Source organism: Dipodomys merriami, unplaced genomic scaffold (assembly GCF_024711535.1).
Source record: "Dipodomys merriami isolate MVZ:Mamm:240054 unplaced genomic scaffold, mDipMer1.0.p SCAF_440, whole genome shotgun sequence".
Lineage (NCBI taxonomy): Eukaryota > Metazoa > Chordata > Mammalia > Rodentia > Heteromyidae > Dipodomys > Dipodomys merriami.
The window spans coordinates 637,050-661,291 of NW_027206003.1; the positions used below are offsets into that span (position 1 = coordinate 637,050).

The window sequence follows — 24,242 nt, forward strand, 5'->3', positions numbered from 1 at the left end:
CGCTCTACCACTGAGCCACCTTCCCAGCCCCACCTTAGGAGGTTTGATACCACCACTCCAAGTGTGTTCTATTAGTCGAGGAACAATAAGCTGGCCCCAGAGCTTCCCAATTGCCATATTTACAGGAATTTGGATTTATAGCTAAGAAACATTTTAAGTTATCTGGTTGCAGAAAATACTCCAGAAGAAGCAAGCAGTGCTGTGTTGGAGAACACAGGCAGGCCCAGAAGTGCTGCTCCAAAGCCCAGCAATCCTGTCATTAGGCAGAACACAGGTGTTTGGGGTTTGTTTACCCTAACAGTTCCGATTTCTTGAAAACTACTTGCCAGGTGTTTCTTGCAATAGCAGGTTGAGCTAGTTCTGATAACAGCAGGGTTGAACGAGTTCTGATTTGTTGCAGGTTTTCCTTACATGTGTGTGTGTGTGTGTGTGTGTGTGTGTGTGTGTGTGTGAACGAGTTCTGATTGTTGCAGGTTTTCCTTATGTGTGTGTGTGTGTGTGTGTGTGTGTGTCCTGAGGCTTGAACTCAGGGCTGTCTTTGAAATGGGTGCTGTCTTTGAGTTTTTTTTTTTTCTTTTGCTAAAGGCTAGTTCTCTACCACTTGAGCCACAATTCCACTTCTGGCTTTTTGGGTAGGTAATTGGAGACAAGACTCCCTTGGGTTTCCTGCTGCTTTGAACCTTGATCCTTAGATTTCAGCCTCTTAAGTAGCTAGGGTTACTGGCGTGAGCCATTAGTGTCTGCCAAGGATATGCTTTTTCAATAATAATAATAATAAAATATCCACCTCAAGAGAGGGAATGTGGTCAAACTCCTTCCAACAATAAAATCCAAGTGCAAATCCCAAGTTAGGCTAGGTGACTTAGCTTTGGCTGGTGACAGGTAAGTAGATGACAAGTCTTGGGACCCTTCAGGCTAATTGCCATGAGTCTTCTGTCTGCCTGGGTGGTATGTTTATCCAACTCCAGCATATACCAGAATCACTGAAAATATGCTGGGGCCTATTCCCAGAATTTCTGAAATGACTGGACAAGGGGAAGACCGAGGATCTGTGTTTCTGACAAATTCCAAGTAATCCTGTGTTGTGGATCAAGAGAACATATTTTAGAGGTCACAGTTAGACAAGGTCTTCTCTTGGACAGCGTTTCTGAATCCTGTTTAGGATAAAGCTTGGGTAAGAAATAAGCCTTTACTCTGACCTCATTCCACAGCAAGATTTTGATGTTCATACTTGAAAGAGCATATTTCACTATCTCCAAGCAAACAATAGTTCTGATTAGATAACGGCTTGTTAGATTCAGCCGGTTTCCAAGTAACCAAATCCTCACAGATCAAGGATACCTAGGAAGACTACATCTGAGCAAGACTTCAGAGATGTCCTAGGATGGAGCCTGTACTGTGCCTCGGCTGGAGTTCTGTGTCTCCCATTCACTTACAGCCTCTGGACTGTCACCATGAAATTGGAGAGAAAACAATACTGGACCCACGCTTGGGTGGAGTTTGAGGAAACTTTAATCAGTGATTTTCCTGGTATAAGTCATAAACCTATGGCTATCACACAACTAAAGAATTTGGGCAGCTCCAGAAAAAGCCCCACTCCTACGAACCTTAACCAGATCAAGATAAGGGAGGGCACTAGGTCTGCCCGGCTCATTACAGTCCAGGCCGCTCTGAGTGTCTGGGCTAGAGCCAGGCACTTCCAGGGGCTTTCCTCAGGTCCGTTCTTCCGGCCGAATGAATGAATCTTGGGGATTCTCTTCCTCGCCTCTCCACCCCTTCTTCCACATTTTCGAGTTCTTTCGGTGTCTATGGACAGGATGTGCAGTTCGATTGGCCTGCCTGTCTCATTCTGCCTTCTTCGTGCCCTCTGCCTGATTCTCAAACAGAGTCTTCACAAAAGCAGGGACAGGAAACAGAAGTGTGTCAAAGGTGACCAAAATACTTGTTTTTTAAAAATTTACCTGGAGTCCTTTCTGTTTGTCGTCAAGTGCTACGCCAGGTCTTGCAGCTGGCTGGGCATACCACACCTGCGCGGGACAGCAGGACAGCAGGACAGCGGGACAGCGGGACAGCGGGACAGGTCTGAGCAGAGGCTTCTGACGCCCTGGCCAGTGGAAGAGGGGGTGAGGAGAAAGGGCGTCTGTGAGGCAGGGTGGTCGGATGTGGGGCCGGCGGGACCTGTCACACGCCCAGACCCCTGTGCCCGGGCCGGCGGGACCTGTCACACACCCAGACCCGTGCCCAGGCGTGTGGGGCCAGCGGGACCTGTCACACGCCCAGACCCCTGAGCCAGGGCCGGCGGGCTGGGACCTGTCACACGCCCAGACCCCTGAGCCCCGGCCGGCGAGCTGGGACGCCTCCAACAGCAGCGGCACTGAGGCTGGGAGCCGCAGTGTTAGGCTGTGGTCTCCTCCGCCCATCACCCGGTGGCCGCCCCAGGGAACCCATCCAGCTCCAGGCCCCCCAACAGCCTCCAGGCCCCCTGGCCCTGCCTGCTTCGGGACTGGGAGTGTGCGAGGGTGGGGCCGCAGCTCAGCCCAGCGCCTGGCTCCTTCTGAGGGGGGCGGGGAGGGCGATGCCGGCCATGAACCACAGAAATCCCAAGAAAACTAAGAAAACCAGAACTGCGGCAGCGGACGGGGCCTGGAAAGAGGACTTCATTTCCTTTTTTTTTGGGTCGGTTGTGGAGCTTGAACTCTGGGCCTGGGCGCTGTCCCTCAGCTCTTCAGCTCAAGGCGAGCACTCTACCGCGTGAGCCACAGCACCACTTCCGGTTTCCTGGTGGTTTATTGGAGATAGGAGTCTCACGGACTTTCCTGCCTGGGCTGGCTTTGAACCGCGATCCTCAGCTCTCAGCCTCCTGAGTAGCCAGGGTGACCGCGTGAGCCACCGGTGCCGGGCTGATAGAAGAAATGAAATCAGAAAAGAAATGGTCAGCCTCGGGAGGCGTCCCTGGGCTGGTGGTGGAGCTGGCAGCGCAGCCCGATGCTCTGGGACCATCCCTCCCCTTGGACCACTCTTGCCACAAAAACATGCAGACGATGTTTTAGAAGTTTTGAAGGTTTCAGAAAGCGTTTACCAGACTAAAAATGCTTGCAGTAGCCAGGCACTGGCGGCTCACACCTGTAATCCTAGCTACTCAAGAGGCTGAGATGGCTGTTCAAAGCCAGGCAGGGCAGGAAAGGCTGTGAGACTCTGATCTCCAATGAACCACCTAAAAACTAGAAGTGGCTTGTGGTTCAAAGTGGTAGACCTCTAGGCTTGAGCAGAAAAGCTCAGGGACAGCGCCCAGGCCCTGAACTCCAGCCCCACAGTGGGGGGGGGAGTGGGGAAGAGCCCTTCCTTTCAGCCGAGGTGTGGTGCTCTCCCTGCCTCCCCCCCCCCTTGGTGGGCACAAGTCCCTGGACTTGGAGGCGCTGCAGCCTGGCCAGGACCAGGAGGGGCGGGGAATCCCTCCAAGGCGGCTGCTGGGATGCCAACGGAAGGTCCTTTGTGGGGCCACACACTAAATCTGAAGAGGTCATGGACTGCGCAATACCGATGGAGCCCAACACAGGAAACCCACCAGGGTTTGTTGGGCCTTTCCCAAGATCCACAGTGTGGAGAGGTCCTAGACCAGACAGACAGAGGTCCTAGTTGAGGATGGGGGCCTCTGGCAACTTTGGGGATATGGAGGCCAGTGAGCCCCGACAGATCCCAGTAGATGGGGATTTATTTTTACTGAGTTTAAAGGAGGAAATGTCTCAAGCTCCCAGTGGAAGCAGGTGTGAAACCGAGCAGGCCTGCCAGAGGTCTAGCAGCAGCGGATGTGGAAGCGGCGAGAAGGAAGAGGTGGAGGGGCGTGGGGCGTGGGGCTGGGGCTCGCGCAGCACGGGGTACAGGTGCTGCCCGCCGGAGCAGCTGGGTCACTGCCCGTGGCTATGGTGGCTACGAGCCAAGGCCGCACAAATCCAGGGAGGAAACCAGGGCCGACGGCATCAAAGCAATCACCAGACACACGGAGGCGTGGCAGGAGCCGCCAGGTGACCAGTAGCGAAGGGAACGCATCCGGTGCCCAGTGAACACGGGTGCGTACTGACTCTTTACACGCTATCCCATGTGCGTCCCCCCACCCCTCTGAGATCACCTCCTGTCTACCGTTTGCAGAGCTCCACTTGCAGCCTGCTGTGTCTCAGAAGTGAGTCGCTCTCAGGGCTGACTGGATGACCAATTTCCCAGGATGGGACGGAAGGGCAGCCTCCTGCTGCTGCCCGGCAGCCTGGACCTGTCGGTCGTAGTTGTAAGCGGCATTTAGGGAAAGGTGTTCATCTGTTAGTTTTGTACTGTGTGCGCCACGCAGTTCCTGAGAGGGAAGTGGTAAGTTTTTTGGGTATCTTACAGAGGTATCTTACAGAGTTTTATTTTGCCACAATATAGACACTGAAGCTATTCAAGCTTTTAAAATAAGTTTAACATCCCCCCCCACCCCCAAAGCGTTGTTAATTTTCCAAGTACGGTGAAGTGTGTACCGTGTGGCGCTGTCAGGCGGTGGACAGCAATGGTGACATGAAGACGTAACAAAGACACAGAGCGCCTCCTCACACGGTGCGTCTGTCGATGCCTTTATTTCTAGTGAGTGCTGTACAGCCTGCACACCCTGGCATTCAGGATGGCAGGCTGAGGTTTGCAGACTACCTGTGAGGCAGGCGCCCCTCCACAGCGGGGACCTCTGCCCTGCTGGCGGGGTAAGGCCACAAAATCACCCGGACCTTAGAGTCGACGCTTCTCCTTGGCTTCCCTGAGCCGGCCTGCCTGCCGGGATAACTCGTACAGCTGCGGACCATGTTTAAACACCCCAGCGGCCCTTGGCAGTCAGAAGGCTCCCGGCTCTGGCACGGGAAACAGACCACCTGAGGCCTGACAGGTGACAGCCCTTTCTGGACGGCGTGGAAAATGTTTTCAACGCCTGACCTCACGCATGAGAGCGACCACCGAGCCTGGATGACCCAAGCCAGTCTTGGGTCCTACCTGCCGTTTCAAGCCTTCGACCAGGTAGGAGCCACATACAGGAGACAGATGTTTACATCAGGATAGAGCTCCAGGAATTCAGAAGAGCCATGTGGAACTTGGGATTATGGGAATTCATTCGATTGGACCGAGGGCTGGAAACCCAAGTCCACACAGAGCAATGGCAGCAGCGCAGCCTACCATCCCGGCTGGCAGGAGGCTGACGCAGGAAGATTCCAAAGTCAGGCCAGCCTGGGCTATACAGGGAGACTGTCTGAAAACCAAGCAATCACTTAGCTTCGAAAACCAGGAAGGAGTTTAACAAGTAGACAAGGGGGTAATTTGTATATGGGTAGCACAAAAGGAAGTCAGGAGACACATGCTTGGTGCCAAGTCCTGGGCCACAGAACAGAGCCATGTTTGTGAGGGGGTGGGAGGGGAGCCAGGCGGTCCTGGGCGGCGGCGGCAGCGGGGTCAGCCTGCAGTTCAGGGCTCAGAGCCACAGCCACAGCCGCCCTTCCTCAACGCCCTGCTCTCCTTCTGAGCCGTCCAGCTCTCTGTGTCACTTCCTTCCTGCGCTCTCCTAGAGCGTGCTTGGTGTGTACTGTTATCAACCCCGCCCGTGTTCTCTAGTGGAAATACCTGGTAAATAGTTAACAGGCTACACACATTCACCTGCCAGCCAGGGATGCAGGCCCATTTCCCCCCGTCAGGGCGTGAGCGAGGCCGGGCAGCCTGGGTTTAGGACAATGGGGGACAGGAGGTGGGGTGGGAGACAAGCCCTGCTGCGGGGCCCCCTCTCCCCCGGCGCGCAGGGAGCTCTCACGTCAGTGGCTGGAGGCCGGAAGGCCAGCGGGGCATGGACGAGGCCAGCTCCCCGGCCTACCCCAGGGCGGCCGCTGCTCGGGATCACAGCCCACTCATTCTGAAGGCTGCTGCCCCCCTGGCGACCGTGACCGTGACAGGACAAAGCGGGCCAGGTGGGTGGGAGGCCCGTCAGAAGTCACACCGGGAGAGGGAGCGCAACCTCCGGATGACCAGGTAGGTGGGAGGCCCGTCAGAAGTCACACCGGGAGAGGGAGCGAGCGCAACCTCCGGATGGCTTCCTTGTCTAGTACAGGGTCAAGCATCCAGGGCTGAGCTGGTGACCAGTCACGTGGCTCACATCCGTGGATGGAGCATCGCGCACGACACACCCACCTGATCCTACTGTTGGAGGTGACAAAAGGGGAGTGTGGGGAAATTGGAGGCTTTCCCTGGAGACATAACGACGTGATCGGGGCCGTGCAGCTGAGCCCTCAACTCTGTGCCAGTGACGTGCGGTGGTGGGGGCGGAGCTGGGGCGGAGCACCGCCGCTGACCAGGAGGCTCAAGGCGGGCACAGCGCGCCAGCGAGGCCTGCCCCAGCCTCAGAGCCAGTGCACACACGCGCGCTGCCTGCCACCAGCGCGACCAGAGACACGAATACACAAGCAAGCGCGTGTTCCTGGAGTGAGACGCACCAGGTGAGTACAAATATCTGTGGGTGTGAGGAAGCATCTTTGCTGCGCGGAGGATTCAGAATTTGTTTCAACTTTCTCGGTCTCTCTCCACATTTGCCCTATCTGGGAGAGGACTGCAAGAAGAATCTTCCAGGCCCAGCCCCGCGTTCCTTGGGGGCAGCTGAGCCAGGAGCCTGCACGTCCTGCCTGCCAGGGCCGGGGGCCGCTCAGGAACGACGATCACATATATGTCTCCAAGTCCACCAGGAGAGATCAGGCGTTCTTAACTCAAAAGGAACATGCTACTATTCAGTAAAACGTCATCTGCCCTCTTCACACATCACTCCTGGGGAAGGGAGGGAGTGGGCTTTGCACTCAGGGTTTTATGCCTGTTAGGCAGACAGCCTCCAGCCCTCATATTGCTAGTACTGGTGTTGTATAAGCCATGCACACTCCTGGCAGCTTTTCTTCTTTGAGTTGTGGTCCTGGGTTTGAACTCAGGGCCTCGGGCGTGCTACCCCTTGAGCCATCCACCCAGCCTCACAGCAGCTTCTCTAGCAACAAAAGGAAATTATGTTGGCATCCATCACCCATGGCAGGAAAGGTGGTGTCAGAGATCTGGCCAGGACCTGTCACAGGGCACACAGTGACCGACACACAGTGACCATTCAGCTGTCACAGGACACACAGTGACCGGTCAGCTCACTGTCACAGGACACACAGTGACCGGTCAGCTCACTGTCAAGGGACACACAGTGACCGTTCAGCTCACTGTCACAGGACACACAGTGACCGGTCAGCTGTCACAGGACACACAGTGACCACCCAACTCACTGTCACAGGACACACAGTGACCGTTCAGCTCACTGTCACAGGACACACAGTGACCGTTCAGCTCACTGTCACAGGACACACAGTGACCGTTCAGCTCACTGTCACAGGACACACAGTGACCGTTCAGCTCACTGTCACAGGACACACAGTGACCGGTCAGCTCACTGTCACAGGACACACAGTGACCGTTCAGCTCACTGTCACAGGACACACAGTGACCGTTCAGCTCACTGTCACAGGACACACAGTGACCGGTCAGCTCACTGTCACAGGACACACAGTGACCATTCAGCTGTCACAGGATACACAGTGACCGGTCAGCTGGCTCTGCCGCCTGTTACAGGCGTGTCACCGGGAACGCGGCTCTCCCCGGTCCCTCCAGCTCCTGGCCGTCCCTCTGTGCTTGCTGGCCCCCCACGAGCTTCCTCGCTGGCCGTGTGTTCTTCCTTCCGTGGCTAAAGGCAGCACACCCCAGCTGTGGCTCAGGCTCGACCAACAACCTTTGGTTTTCACCTCTGAGGCCCCAAGTTCATATCCCGAAGTTCACAACCATCTACCACCCCTCCCGCACGACCCGTCGCACTCCAACCCGGAGTCTTCTTCCACTTTTTGCTTCAGATGCACATGGGTAACAATATTGAAAGCATGTCCTAATGACTACAGGAGACACAGGCCACCGTCTACTTGAAACTGCGTTTAGGTGGTTCACCATCTGATACGTCCACCGCTCCGCTTTGATCTCTCCCCTGGCCCCCCCATGCCAGGTCCAGGGCACTCATGGTCTCAGCTCTCAGCTTCAACGGTGCTCACGACCCCTCGCCCTGTCTGCACCCCGCCTGGGGACGCCCTCACTTCTCGGCACAGCTGCAGGGCTCCCCGTAGCTGGCTTCATCCGTCCCATCTCCAGAGCACAGAGCTCGCACGCCTGACCACAGTGCTGAGGCCCTGACCTCCTTTCCCCAGCCTCACCTCTGCCCTTTTCTCTAACAGGGACAGCAAACACTACTGTTACATAAACTATTTTTATTTGTACTTAAATAAAACCAGGACTGACCCTTATGTACACGCACACGCACACCCACTCACACAGACGCACTCACGCGTGCACACACACACAGCCTTCCGTTCTCCTCTCCATCCACAGTCACATCAAACCCCACAGGTTCTCATTGTGACCATCTTACATCAACCCGAAGAAGGGAGACCGCCGTGCTAGCTGTGAGGGCCCTCCTCACCCGGAGCTCACGGTTCTCAGACAGCTCCAGGCGGACGCCAGACTTCTGGGGTGACCCACTGGCAGGGCCCCTCACAACCTATAAGCACCACCCAGTACCTAAAACTGCTCGCTAAGGGCAGACACTTCACCCAGGACAAATCCTGCCCTGCACAGGGGGAAAGAGAAGCAAGAGCCTTGGGTGTTTCCTGGGAAGAAGCAAAAAAGAGCATTTGAGCACCAAATTCCCTAATGCCACATTGCAGGAAGGCGTGGACATAGAGCTCTGCCACTTCCACCCAGAAGAAACGAAAAAGCACAGGGGCAGGAACGGCCAGGCCGCGCGGCCTCGGGGGTCCCGCGTCTCTAGGCCCCGCAGGGAGCCTGTGAAGGGCCCTCTAGCACCTTGGCAGTGCTGGGCTCAGCCAGCCGGGGAAACACGCGTGCGCCGGCTGAGCCGACGGTGCTCTCCACGGCGAGGAGAGGGCTGGGCAGCCCGGAGCCCCGACCGGAGCACTCGTCACACGAGGCCAGGTCAGAAGGGACCTCGGAGGGAAAGATGGTGCTTCCAGAGGCACACAGCCCATCCGCAGGCGACAGGCAGGCAGGGCAGAGCCCCAGGCCTCAGCAGCATTCCTAGGGCACCCTGGGAGCTGCCTGGGGTGGGGCCAGGGTCAGGGGGCAGCAGGGGGAAGCCTGTCCGTCCAGTCAGGTCAGAGGACTCGTTTTCCTGTGTCTTCTGTATCAAGTTCCCTGAGGGGAAGAGCCGGACAGCTGGAACTCAGACAGAGAGGGAAGCAGGGCGTTACCCGACAGAAGCGGCAGCAGACGAGGAGATGGGCAGGCCGAGAGCAAGCCTTCGCAACGAGTAAGGCCAAGAGAGAGCTGCCTCTTGGTGGATGCATGAGGGGCGATGGAGACCACGGGCGCCGGAGCACTGGACACAGCGGACTCTCCTGGGAAGCACCGCGGCCGAGGACCTCGGGGGAGACCCCGGGGTGGGGCTCGGGGCCTGGGGGGCCACGTTCGGGAGGGTGATGCCAGCAGTCCTGGCCGGGTGCTGGCTACAGGCTGACGCTGCGCTGGTGGCGGCCCCCCCGGGCCCCCCCGTCGCTGCCCCGGCGGCCCCGGCTCTGCGGGCCCAGCTCCTGGCCGTCCAGGCTGGCGTGGTCCGAGAGGCCTCTCAAGTGCTCCACGGAGTCACACTTCTGCAGGTCAGAGGCGACCGTGCGCAGGCTCAGCAGGCTCAGCGTGTCCACGTCGGGGGTGGGGCCAGGCCCCAGCCCCCCGCCCTCAGCCCCCTCCGTCCCGCACTCCCCGTCCTCGGCGCCCACGGGGGAGGAGCGCCGGGGGCCGGGGGCGTGGAGGGGCAGCCCCCGGCGGCGAGCGTGGATCTGCTCACTGATCTGCTCCAGGTTCCGCAGGGCCACGGAGTAGCGAGTCTTGGCCTGAGCCACCTGCTGCTCCAGCTCCGTCACCTTGGCCTTGTGCTCCTGTGGGGGGTAGGGGGGTGACCGCACGCAGGGGGCGGGGGCACCCCAAGGCCTCTCCCCTTCCCACTCAGAACCGCAGGCCCGGCACCCCTAGGACCCACCGCAGGTCTCAGCGCGACCGCTTTCTCTGCTGTCTGCTCTGCCCGAGCGCTCCCTTCCACAGCCCTCCTCCCAGCTCCTCCTCTTCCTGCCGGTAACTGGTTTGGTTCCTTTCCCCAGCCCTGCGTTCCAATCCTTCCTTCTTCTCATCCACCTCCTCTTCCTCAACTTGGTTCTCGTGGGCACAAACCTCCACCTGGCCTCCCTCCTGCAGCCATGTTGCAGGTGGTCGAGGAGAAGCCTTTCCCGGCCCGCCCCACAGGAGGCGCCCCAGGCGCACGGAGCCCGCCCCGCCTCCCAGGCCTTTCCTTTTCTTGTCCCACTCAGCTACCTCCAGGATTTGGCTGAACTGGGCCTTGAGCTCAAAGTAGGGGCGGCTCTTGCCTATGGCCCGCCGGAGGGTCTTCTGCAGGGACTGGACGCGGGCCTCGGCCTGCTGGCACAGCCGGGTCACTCGCTGGTGCTCCCGCTCTCCTCGGAGCCGCTCCTCCTCCGCCTCGTTCACCTGGCCCCAAGCGGCGGGAGACACATCAGGGATCGGGGGCAGGCTGCCCATTCGAGCCCTGCCTCGGGGAACCGCAGCCCCACCGAGGGCAGAGCTGGCTCTCGTGCGAGGAACACACGTGCGTTAGCCACACGGCGTGGCCTGCTACCTGATCCCAGCTAGCCCTGAGGACGTGTTTCTGCAGCCACTGTGTCCCATTGTCTTATCTACCGTCAACCATGGCGCCCACCGCTCAGCCTTGCTGACGCTTGGACCAAGAATGCTGAGCCCATCCAGAGCACTCAGGAGCAGGAAGGGTACCTGTGAGCACTTACGAGCACTCATGAGCACGAAGTGCCCGCGAGCACACTGCACACACACCGGCGGCAGCGCAGTCCCGGGGCTCTCGAGTGCCTGAGGCGGGGTCAGGGCCCGAAGGAGGCCCTGGGAGGGAGGGAAGCCACAGCTGTGCCCGGGTCCCCGGTTTCTACACACCCCCTGTGCAGCGGGTGCCCATGTCCAAGGAGCACAGGATGACGCGGCAGCCGGCCAGCAGTGCACACGTGCCGCACTCTGGGCAGAAGCAGGCCCACCACCCTCATTACGCTACCCACACCACTGTAAATCCCCCCACGGGGAAGTTCTTTGTCCCGTTAGCATGAGCTCCTCAGTACAAGAAGAACCAAAAGACACAGCCACCTCCGACGGGCTGAAATGGGCCCCGCTCAAGATGCAGGTGACAGAACAAACCCATGACAGGGTCTTCTCATTCTTCAACCTACTTTCAAGCAGAGAAGGGAGACCATGCTGAGAACAGAAGCAGTCACCAAAAACAAGCCTAACAATGTGGCTGGCGGATCCAGGCGTCCATCAGCGACACAGTTTGGTTAGTCTCACTCAGAGGGGAGGCGCCCGGAGGGAACATTCTGAACTGAGGGAAGGCTGCAGGGGAGGCAAAGAAAGGAACACGGAGAGGAAACGGAGAGAGCGAAGGAGCGCGAGGCCCGGCGAGGCACCGCTGTGTGCGCACTCACCTTGCAGGTCGCGTGGTTGAGCATCTCTTGCCACGTGGGGTCTAGCCGGTTCTTGTCGGCCATGACACCCTGTTCAGCCACAAACACCATCTCCCGGGCGGCATTGTGCATGCTCACGGCCCGCTCGTACCGCAGAGCAGCCTTCTGTGTCTCCTGCTGGGCCTGGGGGGAGAAGGTCATCAGGATGAGGGGGGGCTGCTCTGAGCATGAGGACAGTAGACGGACAAAGGCCCACTTGCAATCACTGCTAGTGCCATTTCTAAACTTCACCAAGAAGGCCGTGAGAGCCATGTTCTATAATGCACATTTCCTAAGGATATGGCTGAGGAACAGAAATACATATTAACACTGGTGCTGGGTGGTCCATTTCTATAATCCTTGTTACTCAGGAGGCTGAAATCTGAGAATTAGAGTTTGAAAGCAGCCCAGGGAAGAAAAAAAAAAACAAACCCAAGATTCTGATCTCCAATTAACCAGCAACAATCTGGAAGAAGAAGTGTAGCACAAGAAGTGGCGCTGTGGCTCAAGTGGTCGAGTGCTCACCTTGGGCTGAAAAGCTCAGCGACAGTGCCTAGGCCAGAGTTCAGACCGACCAAAAAAAAAAAAAGAATAAGCGTAGCACAAACCAGCCATAGTGAAAAGGTCGAAGAGCATGAGAGCTGAGTTCAAGCCCCAGGCTCAGACCTAGATACACACACATATGTATACCTATAAAGTCTACCCATGGACGGCAGGGAGGTTTATACTCTCAAAGGCGGTGTCCTTGGGCCCTAGAAAAGTCCTTACCATTTCAGTTGGAAGGCAGGAAGGGCTGTGGGCCAAATGTTACAGGAAATAGGCTTCAGAGATCCACATCCAGAGGGTAAGTTGAAGAAAATAACCACATATGTGTTCAAAGATATTCATCACAGCCATACAGATCGACTGTCCTTAATCAAACATCTAAAACCCAAAATGCTCCAAAATCTGAAACTTCTTGAGTGCCAATGTAACACCGCAAGCAAAAAATTCAAAATTCAACCATGCACAAAATGATTAAAGATATTTGGATAAAAATTACCTTCAGGCTCTGTGTATAGGGTATTTATGAAATATAATGAATATTTCAACATGAAACCAGAAACACTTTTGGTTCCAAGCATTTCAGATAAGGGATTTAACCAAGCAAAAAACTGAAAGTAAATTTTGTTTTTTCTTTCTTCTTTGCCAGTCCTGTGGTTTGAACTCAGGGCCTGGGTGCTGTCCCTGAGCTTCTTTTTCTCAAGGCTAGCACTCTACCACTTAATCCACAGCACCACTTCTGGCTTTTTCTGTGTATGTGGTACTGAGGAATGGAACCCAGGACTTCATTCATGCTAGGCAAGCACTCTACCACTAAGCCACGTTCCCAGCCCTGCAAACTTGTTTTCAATTGCAAGAAATTCACTAAGCAAATAGCAGTGTACTTTTGAAATGGCATGGTTAAGTTAAAAGCTGTGAGTCAACTCAGTGGCAAAGTACTTGCTTAGTATGCAAGACTCTGGGTTTGATCCCGGCACCCCCACTCCATTATATATGGCCATACATATACACACACACACATATATATAGATATACGTATGCATATACACATGTATATGTGTATAGGCATATATATACACACACACATATATACACACACACATATATATATACTCATGCATATACACATGTATATGTATACAAGCATATATATACACACATACACGTATTTGTATATGTGTGTATATACACATACAGACATGGTATCATATATCATAATGGTAATAGAACAAGAACAGTACATATTGTATAATCTCATTTTGTAAAATACATAGCAAAATCATTTTTAAAACAAACTACAAAAAACACACATGGTTATCTGTGCTACATGAATCACATTGTGTATTTTCTATTTTTTGACATCTTGAAGGCAAGCTAGTTTGGAAGGGATTGTGCCTCCCAGGGCTAACAAATTCCTACACTGTAACTCCTCCGTTTCACCAACCAACCTAAAGCTGAATTCCCCAACCACCTTTACCAAACTAATTCTCACACACCAAGCCAATATTTTGCTTGCCCTAAAACCACCTCAGGGCCAGGAACTAGAAAACTAGATACCACTCTTATAGCCTAGAGTCTATCATATCTGTTCAGACTAGCCCATCCTAAAATCACTCCAACTTGCCTACCAGCTTTACCCATTCTTTCCTAGGAAAGCCAGAGTCAGGCAATGGGCTATGCTTTCTTCACTAGTGCCACCTACTGGCGCCTAGTGAGACCCTCTCCTGGCTGCTCATGGCTCAGGCCCTTCCGAAGTCTTCTTTAGAAATAAACTTCTTTGGAGGCAGTTGTCCACAGATCTAGCACCTTTACATACCGGAATAAAACAAATAATGGATATCCGAGGAGGATTTGGGGCAGTTTTGGATTTCTTTTCATTCTTTTTTTTTTTTCTTTTTTGGTAGAAAACTGTAGACAGAGACTCATGGGCCCCTCTGCCTGGGCTGGCTCCGAGCCGTGCCCCTGACCTCTTGAGTAACTAGGGTTACGGGCATGAGCCACCAGTGCCTGGGCTGGTTTCTTGTTTCTACTAGTCTTATGGTAAACAGATAATTTATGTAAAAACACAGAAGAGGATTGGGTCAAGAGGGTGGATTAAACAAAGACAAGACACATAAAAGACACAAGAAGCAAAGGGAGAGAGAGAGTGGTGGGGGGGGTGAAAATAGTAGAACATTACAAGTAGTATAATAGATAAGCCCTAAGACCGGATTCCTGACAAACAGAAGACATTTCAATTAAACATCAACAAGGGGAGAGTGTGGGTATAGCTCAGTGGTCGAATTTTTGCCTAGCCACTGGGTTTGATTACAAAAAGAAAACAAGAAAAATAAACAAAAATTTAAGGAAAGCAATAAAAGCCAAAAAATAACAATGAACATTAGCAGAACGGAGTTAGACTTTCTATCTCAGGACCCACAAGCCTGCTTCCCACCGTGTCTGAGGCCATAAGCCCAATTTCTAGATCTTAGCCACGGGAGGAGAGGAGTTTCCTCCACCGGCGGGACTCTGGGACTCTCTCCGTCAGGTGCGACGCTTTGTTTATACTCCATCCAGACACAGCAGTCTGAAGCCCTCCCCGAGGGCCAGCCACTGTACCTCCTTGGCCAGCCGCCGGGCCTCGTAGTAGGGCCGGGCCTTCTCAATGCAGCTGCCCAGGTGGGAGCCCTGAGTGTTGAGCTTCCTGGCCGATTCCTGCAGAATCCTGCGGTAGGTAGTTCTGGCTTCCTGGCGGAGGGGAAACAAGCATATTGGTTCTGTACTCTCTTCTTTCCACGACTGTTCTTCCCCCTGCCACTGTCTCGATCTGGGACGGATACAGAGACACCCCGGGACCAGCCTGAGCACGGGACAGAGACACACTCACGTCTAGCTGTAGCTCCACCTGATTGATCTCCTCACTGGCCTGGTTCAGGTGCTCCAGCTCTTCCTGCCAAGAGGAGCAGTGAGTTAGCGCAGAAGGACGTTGCAGAGCGGGTCACGCCCAGAGCAAGCCCCAAAGGACCAGAGGAGGGAAGGGAAGAGAAATGAACTATTCCACTGCCCCCTTCTCTGGAGACATAATGTAGACCATTACATGTAACCTTCACAACTCCACTTTGTGCTGGGCAATCAGACCCTTATTTTAAGGATGAGGAAACTGACGTTCAGGGAATGCATTACTAAAATGCACACAGTATGGTAGCAATGAGTCAACCACCTGTTGCACCGCTTTCTCTCAAGGGAGACCCCTTGGAGCTGCAGGGCTCCTACAAGAGAGCCCTGGCCAGGTCCACTGGGCGCATGCACACTGGAGACTCACCACCTCTAAGCAGGGTAACTCAGGAACTTACCACACAGACAGTGAGGAAGAGCATCACATACTCTTCAGGCTCCTGGAGTAAGAACACTGAGTGAGCCTCGCTGACGCAGTGTCATCTGCCTGGGCAGCTGGCCAGGGCAAGATGCCCGGAGTGGCAGCTCCACCCCACCCCGAGCACCAACGAGTAGGCCCCAAGGTAGACAAGTTCACGTCACAGAGCACCATAGGGCTGGGGTACTTGGGCTCCTCCCGGTGGCAAAGGAGCCCCTCGGAGCCTAGTGTGGTTTTACAATATAAGAAAGCTCGGGAGGGCCACGGAGACCAAAGTAAAAACTGCCACCAGCCAGATGCCCATGGCTCCCGCCTGTCATTCTAGCTACTCAGGGGGCTGAGATCTGAGGATCACGGTTCAAAGCCAGCCCCAGCAAGGAAAGCTCCTGAGACTCTTATCTCCAATAAATTACCAGAAAACTGGAAGTGACGCTGTAACTCAAGTGGTAGAACCCTCGCCTTGAGCTGAAGAGCTGAGGGACAGCACCCAGGACCAGAGCTCAGGCCCCACGACCAACAAAAAACAAAAATACCTGCCACCAGCATTTCATATGGAAGAGAGAGGGTAAGCCCAAGGAAACAGTGCACAGAACCACAAGGGATTGGCGGACGACACAGATCAAGACCACAGAGAGTACCGGCTCCCAAGAGGCCTATGGCCTGCTCGGACAGTTGGGACCCCATGTCCCAGTGAAGTCCCCCGGGGCATAGAGGCGTTCCCAGGGGAAAGCAGCAGGTGTGCCTTACTTGTCCCCGACTGGACAAAGAAGCAATGAAATGACTGCAGGCTTTCTGTGGACTGGCAGAGGGCGAGTGGTCCTCGTCTGGAGGCACCCTCCTTGGTGCAAGGAAGCACACAAGCTCCCAGCGTTCCTAAGGAGCGAAGAGACTCCCAGAGAGCGCTGGTCAACCCCACGGGCTCTGTCTCCAGAAACGCTTAGTGCTTGGCTGCAGGCTCCATGGGACTGCAGGACCCAGACCTGCGTTTGCACAATACATACACACTTTGATCCTGAGTACTCTGCTCCCACCAGCACACACATACATGCTTTGATCCTGAATACTCTACTCCCTGTATAACTCTACACACACACACACACACACACACACACACACACACACACACACACACACACACACACACACACACACACTTTGATCCTGAATACTCTAAGTTTGTAAGAAACAGGAAATCAGTCAGATGCATTCAATACAGCAAAAGAAATACAAAAGCAAAAACCTATAATGGAATAAAGAACCAGTATATGAAATTATGCCTACTCAAAGGGAGCATGAGCTTGTCTCTACATTTTCTAGAATAGAGCAGTAGACAGAAGTATAATGTGAACTGCATATGGAGTGTTTACATTGTGTCTTGTGTGTTCTACTTCTTGGTAGGACTGTGACTTGAACCCAGGGCCTCTACTTGAGCCACACCTTTTTTGCCTTTATTCTTCAGATAGAGTCTCACCAACTTTTTTGCCCAGGCTAGTCTTGAACCACATTCCTCCTGTCTTCGCCTGTCTAGTAACTGGATAACAGTGTAAGCAACTCTGCTTAGATAGAATACAAACTTTCCAGCAATCATATTTTTTTTTTTTTTGGTCTGAGACCAGAACTTGAAGTCAGTACCTGACGCTTCTACCCATGCCTCCAACCCCACAATCACATTTTTAAAAACCAAAAAACCAAGTGAAATTTAAATAATACATTTCACTTCACCCAATATATCTAAAATGCCATTTTATCATGTAGATATAAAATATTAACCATACTTTTATATTCTTTAAAACGAACTCTACTATATCCACATGAATTTGGCTTTTGTTACATCTTAAAGACACTGGCATCTGAATTCTGGGTTGGGCCATGTGGGTCTAAAAGCTGACATGCATATTGGGAACTGAACCAGTCAAACAACCCAATGATGTGAAACAACAAATCACGCAAGAACAGGGAGCTGACACAATTCAGAGGACTTGAGAGCCCTTAACAGCAGAACCAACACCACAGAGACAGAGCTCCAAGTTTCACAAAGTCACCTCAATAAGGACATCACCACAGCAGATGGGATTACGGGGGGGGGGGGTTAGGGGGGTAGGGGGGTGGGGGGAGGCTCTCAAAAAGGCAATCCTGTCAGAGTTAGAGGCAACATCATTCCTGATACGCCCCACCCCACCACAGGGTTTCAGGCTGTCTAGAAGTGACCAGTCCTTCGACAGCTTGTACTGAAATGATCTAAGGCTGCTCATTTACATTAGGTGAAAAATGATGAGAAACAGAATTTGTGACAGTTTGGTCTAGTTCCAGGACCCAGTCTTTGATTTCACTGTCCTGCCTGAGTGGCACTTGGGTGAGATTGAGGCTGTCCTTGCTCAGATGTCTCAGAAGACAGAAGTACTCCTAGAAAAGTAACCTAGAAAACCCACAGCCCTTGTAGAAAAGTAAAGGCCTCAGGAACACAATAATCATTGATTCTAAGGGTGAAGGGAAATTGTTGAAGACCACCTGGCAATGTTTGTATAAGCAAACTGAAGTCCAAGATCAGAAGCCTACTTGTTTGTATGGAGACTGCTCACAGTCCCCAGCCCTCTGCTTCAACAAGACAATCAGAAGTAGATAGCTCAGCATAATCTGTCCCCAATGGAAAGTTATCAGTGCGCTTTCTACTGCCAGTGGTGGGGGTGCCATCATCCTGCAATGGAAGAAAATCACTAGCTTCCAGGAGTGGAGGTGCACATCTGCGATCACGAGTTTTGGGAGGCTGAAATAGGAAGATCACAAAGCAGAGTCAGGCCGAGCCTGTCTTTAGAAAAGTAAACTGGGCATGGGTGGCTCATACCTGTAACCTTAGCTACTCAGGAGGCTAAGATTTGAGGTTCACGGTTTGGAGCCAGCCCAGGCCAAAAAAAAAAAAGTCTGTGAAACTCTTACCTCCAATTAACCACCCCAAATTCAGAAGTGGAATTGTGGTTCAGGTGGCAGAACACTAGTCTTAAGCAAAACAGCTCAAGGGCAGTGCTCAGGGCCCAAGTTCACGCCCCAGGATCAACAGATATACGCACATATATATGTACATAGGTATATATGTGTATGTATATATATATACACACACACACGTACATGTGCATATGCACATGGGTATGTATATATGACGAGGAGAAGCCAGGCAGTGGCGGCAGTGGCAGCAAGATGGGAGGGCAGGGCAAGCTGGGACCCAGGAAACCAGCCTGGAGCAGGTCCAAGGCAACTATGAGTGGGAGTCACTGCGTAGTCAGGTTTTGTTTGGGGCAGTCACAACACATTCCATCTGGCCTGCTCCACCAGGGCCTCCGGCCCTCAGCTGAAGTGGAGTTCTGAGTCATCACCCCTCGGTGAGCCGCGGCCAGCAGGGAGGGCAGCCTCCCTTGGGCACGCTGGACACGGTCCCAGAATGCCAGGCCGCTGACTCGAAAGCACAGCCACGGCGGCCAGCGCCTCCCACCCCACCTGTGGCCAGCTCCCGTCCCCTCCCATAGTGCGCTGAGAGACTCAGGGAGATAATAAGCAGGACCCACAACTTTCCTGTGAGAGTTCCACCAACAAGGACATAGAGATAACAGCTCAGCCCAAAGACGCTGGAGAGGGGTAATTACACGAGCGTGTCCACGCGGCTGAATAAACCATCGTGAATAAATTACATGAGCGTGTCCACACAGCTGAATAAACCATCATGAATAAATTACGTGTGTCCACGAAGTTGAATAAGCCATTGTGAATAAATTATGTGTGTGTCCACGCAGCTGAATAAACAATTGTGAATAAATTACATGAGTGTGTCAACACAGTTGAATAAACCATCGTGAATAAATTACGTGTGTTCATGCAGCTGAGTAAACCATTGTGAATAAATTATGAGTGTGTCCACACACTCATATGATGGTTGAATAAACCATCATAAATTACATGTCCACACAGTTGAATAAATAATTGTGAATAAAGTATGTGTCCACGCAGTTTAATAAACTATTGTGAATAAATTACGTGTACACGCAGTTGAATAAATAATAGTGAATTACATGTGTCCACAGTTAAATAATTGTGAATAAATTATGTGTGTCCACACAGTTGAATAAACCATCATGAATAAATTACGTGAGTGTGTCCATGCAGTTGAATAAACCATTGTGAATAAATTATGTGTGTCCACACAGTTGAATAATTGAGAATAAATTATGTGTGTGTACATGCAGTTGAATAAATAATTGTGAATAAGTTACGTGTCCACAGTTGAATAAACCATTGTGAATATGAATAAATTATGTGTGTGTCCACATAGTAGAATAGTGAATTATGTGTGTCCACGCAGTTGAATAATTGTGAATTACTTGTGTCCACACAGTTGAATAAAGCATTGTGAATAAATTACATAAGTGTGTCCACACAGTTGAATAAAGCATCGTGAATAAATTACGTGAGTGTGTCCACGCAGTTGAATCAACAATTGTGAATAAATTGTGTCCACACAGTTGAATAAATAATAGTGAATAAATTACATGTGTCCACACAGTTGAATAAACCATTGTGAATAAATTACGTGCGTGTATCCATGCAGTTGAATAAACAATTGTGAATTATGAGTGTGTACACACAGTTGAATAAATTACGTGTCCACAGTTGAATAAACCATTGTGAATAAATTATGTGTACACATTGTTGAATAGTGAATTGTGTGTCCACACAGTTGAATAATTGTGAATAAATTACTCGTGTCCACACAGTTGAATAAAGCATTGTGAATAAATTACGTGTGTCCACGCAGTTGAATAAATAATAGTGAATAAATTATGTGTCCACGCAGTTGAATAAACCATTTTACGTGTGTCCACACAGTTGAATAAACCATTGTGAATAAATTACGTGTGTCCACACAGTTGAATAAACCATTGTGAATAAATTACGTGCGTGCATCCACGCAGGTGAATAAACAATTGTGGTATCACAAAAAGGCAGAGCACAGCACAGGGATTACTAGACCCAGGCCATGCTGGCAGCGCCCTACCTTCCACCGAGACCCTTTCTAAGAAGGCCCGAGGACTGTGAGAACTCAAGGGATGTCAACAGGGAGAGCCAGCCTTCCCTAGAGGGGAAGACAACATAGTGCAGTACCCGCTGGCTTGCTGCCACAGGCGGCCTGGCCTGCACACCGAAAGTCCCAGCCCCACATCAGAGGACAGCCACTTTGCCCTACCCCTCGCTGGTGGCTCGGCCCTGGCTGTGCGCCGGGCCACCTCTCACCCCACTCACACCAAGTGAGTCCAGGTGTCTGGCAAATGTTTTATGACTCCCTGGTGGGGTTTGATGGGTTTACGGGTGGAGACCAACGGCATGAATTGAAGATTCAGGAAGATGGACACTCACTGAAACTGCCAACAGTTACATGAATCTCAGAAGGACACGTCTTCACCTTCCCCCATCCAGGGCCACGCACAACAGGGCATGAAGAAGGGCCGGCCCCATACTAGGGTGACTTTCACACAAGACATCAAATCTTGACTGAGCTGGAGGAATGGCCAGGCCACACACATCATGTGCTGGAAATACCTCAAAAGCTCTCCTCCCTATGCAAATACAAGGTTCCACAGCATGCCACACAATGCACAAGAGAAACAAGGAGATGGCCTCCTCCTGTAAGTCACATTGCAAGCTCAGTGGTGGCAAAGTGGCTCTTGCACCTCCTCAGGATGCCAACCCGCACAAGCTCAGCTGAGAGAAAGAACTGTGGAGTGACAGAGATGTTCCATTGCTGCACTATCAGTATAGCACTGCCAATACAGCACAGAAGAACTCCGCTTTTTATCAGAGATGTTAATTTCCAGAAAAATCACAAAAGACTGGAGACTGCTTGAATATAGCCCAAGACTTTTACACAACTTAGCCCTTCAGTGGACAATAAACCAAACAAGAAAAAAATTCACCTGTTTTCAATGTAGCCTCCTGAGGCTCAGCAGAAATAAATTACTGACTTACGCCAGAAATAACCAGCACATCGCTGCTTCCACGTAAGCACTTTCGCATCCTGAGAGGCGTTCCCCTCACTGTCCCATGTCCCGGGAACCCACCAAAAAAAATGGCCACATAAGACTGGCTTTGGTCCCTTCACAACTTACTGGAACAATCCAGTCAAGGTTTGTTGACAGAGAAACCCATGGGTTCAAGCCTGAGATGCTCTTACTCGGAAATGACTGAAAGTCAGGCTGGGGCACAACCACACACGAGCGTCCTGTTCATTACCTGCCCAAGCAGCTCCTCCAGCAATTCCTTCTGCCGAATGCCTTGGAATACCACAGCTCGGCGTAGTTGGCCAGCCATCAGCTCTGCCCAAGCCCCAAGGCTCCCACACAGAGGTCTCTACCAAGCAAACTGTGACTAGTCTAAGGCAAGGAACTTCTTTCCCACCACTCTCTCCACGACACCCCAAGCCTGTAAGTAAGAACTGATCATAGCGAAACACATTCTCGTACATACATACATTGTTAATAGGCCCAAACCTGACACCACCTGAAAGGTCTGACAGCTAACAGAAGTGAACGTCACTGGAAGAGGGAAGCAGGGAAAGGGAAGATTGCTTCCAAGCCGTCCAATCTTGGAATCACCTCATTTCGTCTCTGAAACGAGCAGCTCCTCTGCTTGACACCAACTTCAAGTGTGCCGGGTGCTGACAAGGCTCACTGCGCTCCCCGGGCACCCGCAGGCCGTCCCCGCACCGCCAGCGCTGTCGGACACCGGCCACGTTACGCGGACGCGCTGTGACAGGCCTGCCCAGGCCGGCGCACGGAGGGGCGCACGGAGGGGCGGCGCGGGCGCGGGCGCGGGCTCCTCACCTGGATGCGGGGGTCCAGCTCCTCCTCTTCCCGCGGGGGCACTTTGGCGTCGCCCCCGCGGCCTCGGCCCGCCGCGGGCGGCTCGGCGGCCGGGCTCCTGGGCGCCGCGTCCTCCACCGGCTCCGGCCGCAGCTCGCCCGGCGGGGTCTCCCGGCCCCCGGGGGCCTGTCTGCACTCGGCCATGCTGGGGCCTAGGGGCGGGAGGGGGCCGCCATGCCGGCCGGCCGGGCTTCCGGGCCCCGGAGACCCCCGGGGGGAGCTCCTCTTCTCCAGCGCGCCGCGGCGGAAGGCACAGAGGGCGGCGGCGGCGGCCCGGGGCCCGAGCCGGGGCGCGCGAACGCCGCCGGAGCCCGCCCGCGCCGGCCGGGGCCGCGGCCTGCGAGCGGGGCCCGAGCTGTCAGGAGACAAAAGCCGGGTCACACGGCCGCCTGCGAGCGCGCGGCCCCCGCGCGTGCCCCGCGGGCTCGGGCCCCGCCGCCCGCCCGCCCCGCCCGCCCGCCCGCCCCGCCCCGCCGCCCGCCCGCCCGCCACGCCGCGCCGCCCGCCCCGCCCCGCCGCCCGCCCGCCCGCCCCGCCGCCCCGCCCCGCCGCCCGCCCGCCCCGCCCGCCCGCCCCGCCGCCCCGCCCGCCCCGCCGCCCGCCCCGCCCCGCCGCCCGCCCGCCCCGCCCGCCCGCCCCGCCGCCCGCCCCGCCGCCCCGCCCGCCCCGCCGCCCCGCCCGCCCCGCCGCCCCGCCCGCCCCGCCCCGCCCCGCCCCGCCGCCCGCCCGCCCCGCCCCGCCCCGCCGCCCCGCCCGCCCCGCCGCCCCGCCCGCCCCGCCCCGCCCCGCCCCGCCGCCCGCCCGCCCCGCCCGCCCGCCCCGCCCCGCCCCGCCGCCCGCCCCGCCCCGCCGCCCGCCCCGCCCCGCCGCCCGCCCCGCCCCGCCGCCCGCCCCGCCCCGCCGCCCGCCCCGCCCCGCCCCGCCCCGCCGCCCGCCCGCCCCGCCCGCCGCCCCGCCCCGCCCCGCCCCGCCGCCCGCCCGCCCCGCCGCCCGCCCCGCCCGCCGCCCCGCCCCGCCCCGCCGCCCCGCCCCGCCCCGCCCCGCCCCGCCCGCCCCGCCGCCCGCCCGCCCCGCCCCGCCCCGCCGCCCGCCCGCCCCGCCGCCCCGCCCCGCCGCCCGCCCGCCCCGCCCCGCCGCCCGCCCGCCCCGCCCGCCCGCCCCGCCGCCCGCCCCGCCGCCCGCCGCGCCCCGCCCCGCCGCCCGCCCCGCCGCCCCGCCCCGCCCCGCCGCCCGCCCCGCCCCGCCGCCCGCCCCGCCGCCCCGCCCGCCCCGCCGCCCCGCCCGCCCCGCCGCCCCGCCCGCCCCGCCGCCCGCCCCGCCCGCCCCGCCCGCCCCGCCGCCCCGCCGCGGCTGTCACCCCGGGCCCGGGCCGGGCCAGGCCGGGACGCCCGCCGCCATTCCCGGCCGTCCGCAGCCCCAACGCCGGGCGCGAGCCGCGGACTGCGCTGCCTTACCTCAGTTTACCTCTCCATGTGCGGAGCTAACCAGCAGCAAACAATCTTCCCCCGCCCTCCCGGCAACAAGCAGGTCCAACCACAGAACGACCCGGCCGGCAGGAAGCGGAACTGCGTCATCCCACAACAACGCCCACCCCGCCCCGCCCCGCCCTCCCCCGGCTGGGTCCGGCGACGCGGCCCCGCCCCGCCCGCGGCCCCGCCCACACCCCGACCCGCCCGCGGCCACGCCCACACCCGCCCCCGCGGCCCCGCCCCGCTCGCGGCCACGCCCCGCCAGCGGCCACGCCCCGTTCGCGGCCACGCCCACACCCGCCCCCGCGGCCCCGCCCCGCTCGCGGCCCCGCCC

The 24,242-nt window shown here is 55.6% G+C and overlaps 1 protein-coding gene across 1 annotated transcript; it reads right to left on the reverse strand.

Annotated features, from left to right (window-relative positions):
* Positions 1-4,024: 4,024 nt before the first annotated feature.
* On the reverse strand, positions 4,025-23,979 carry LOC138808130 (SH3 domain-binding protein 5-like). The gene is made up of 7 exons (XM_069994085.1): positions 23,894-23,979; positions 22,401-22,794; positions 15,052-15,114; positions 14,784-14,912; positions 11,625-11,786; positions 10,438-10,611; positions 4,025-10,007 (listed from the first exon to the last, which is right to left on the reverse strand). Exons 2-7 carry the CDS (start codon positions 22,581-22,583, stop codon positions 9,579-9,581), a joined length of 1,140 nt encoding a protein of 379 aa, XP_069850186.1. The 5' UTR covers positions 22,584-22,794; positions 23,894-23,979; the 3' UTR covers positions 4,025-9,578.
* Between the last annotated feature and the right edge of the window lie 263 nt (positions 23,980-24,242).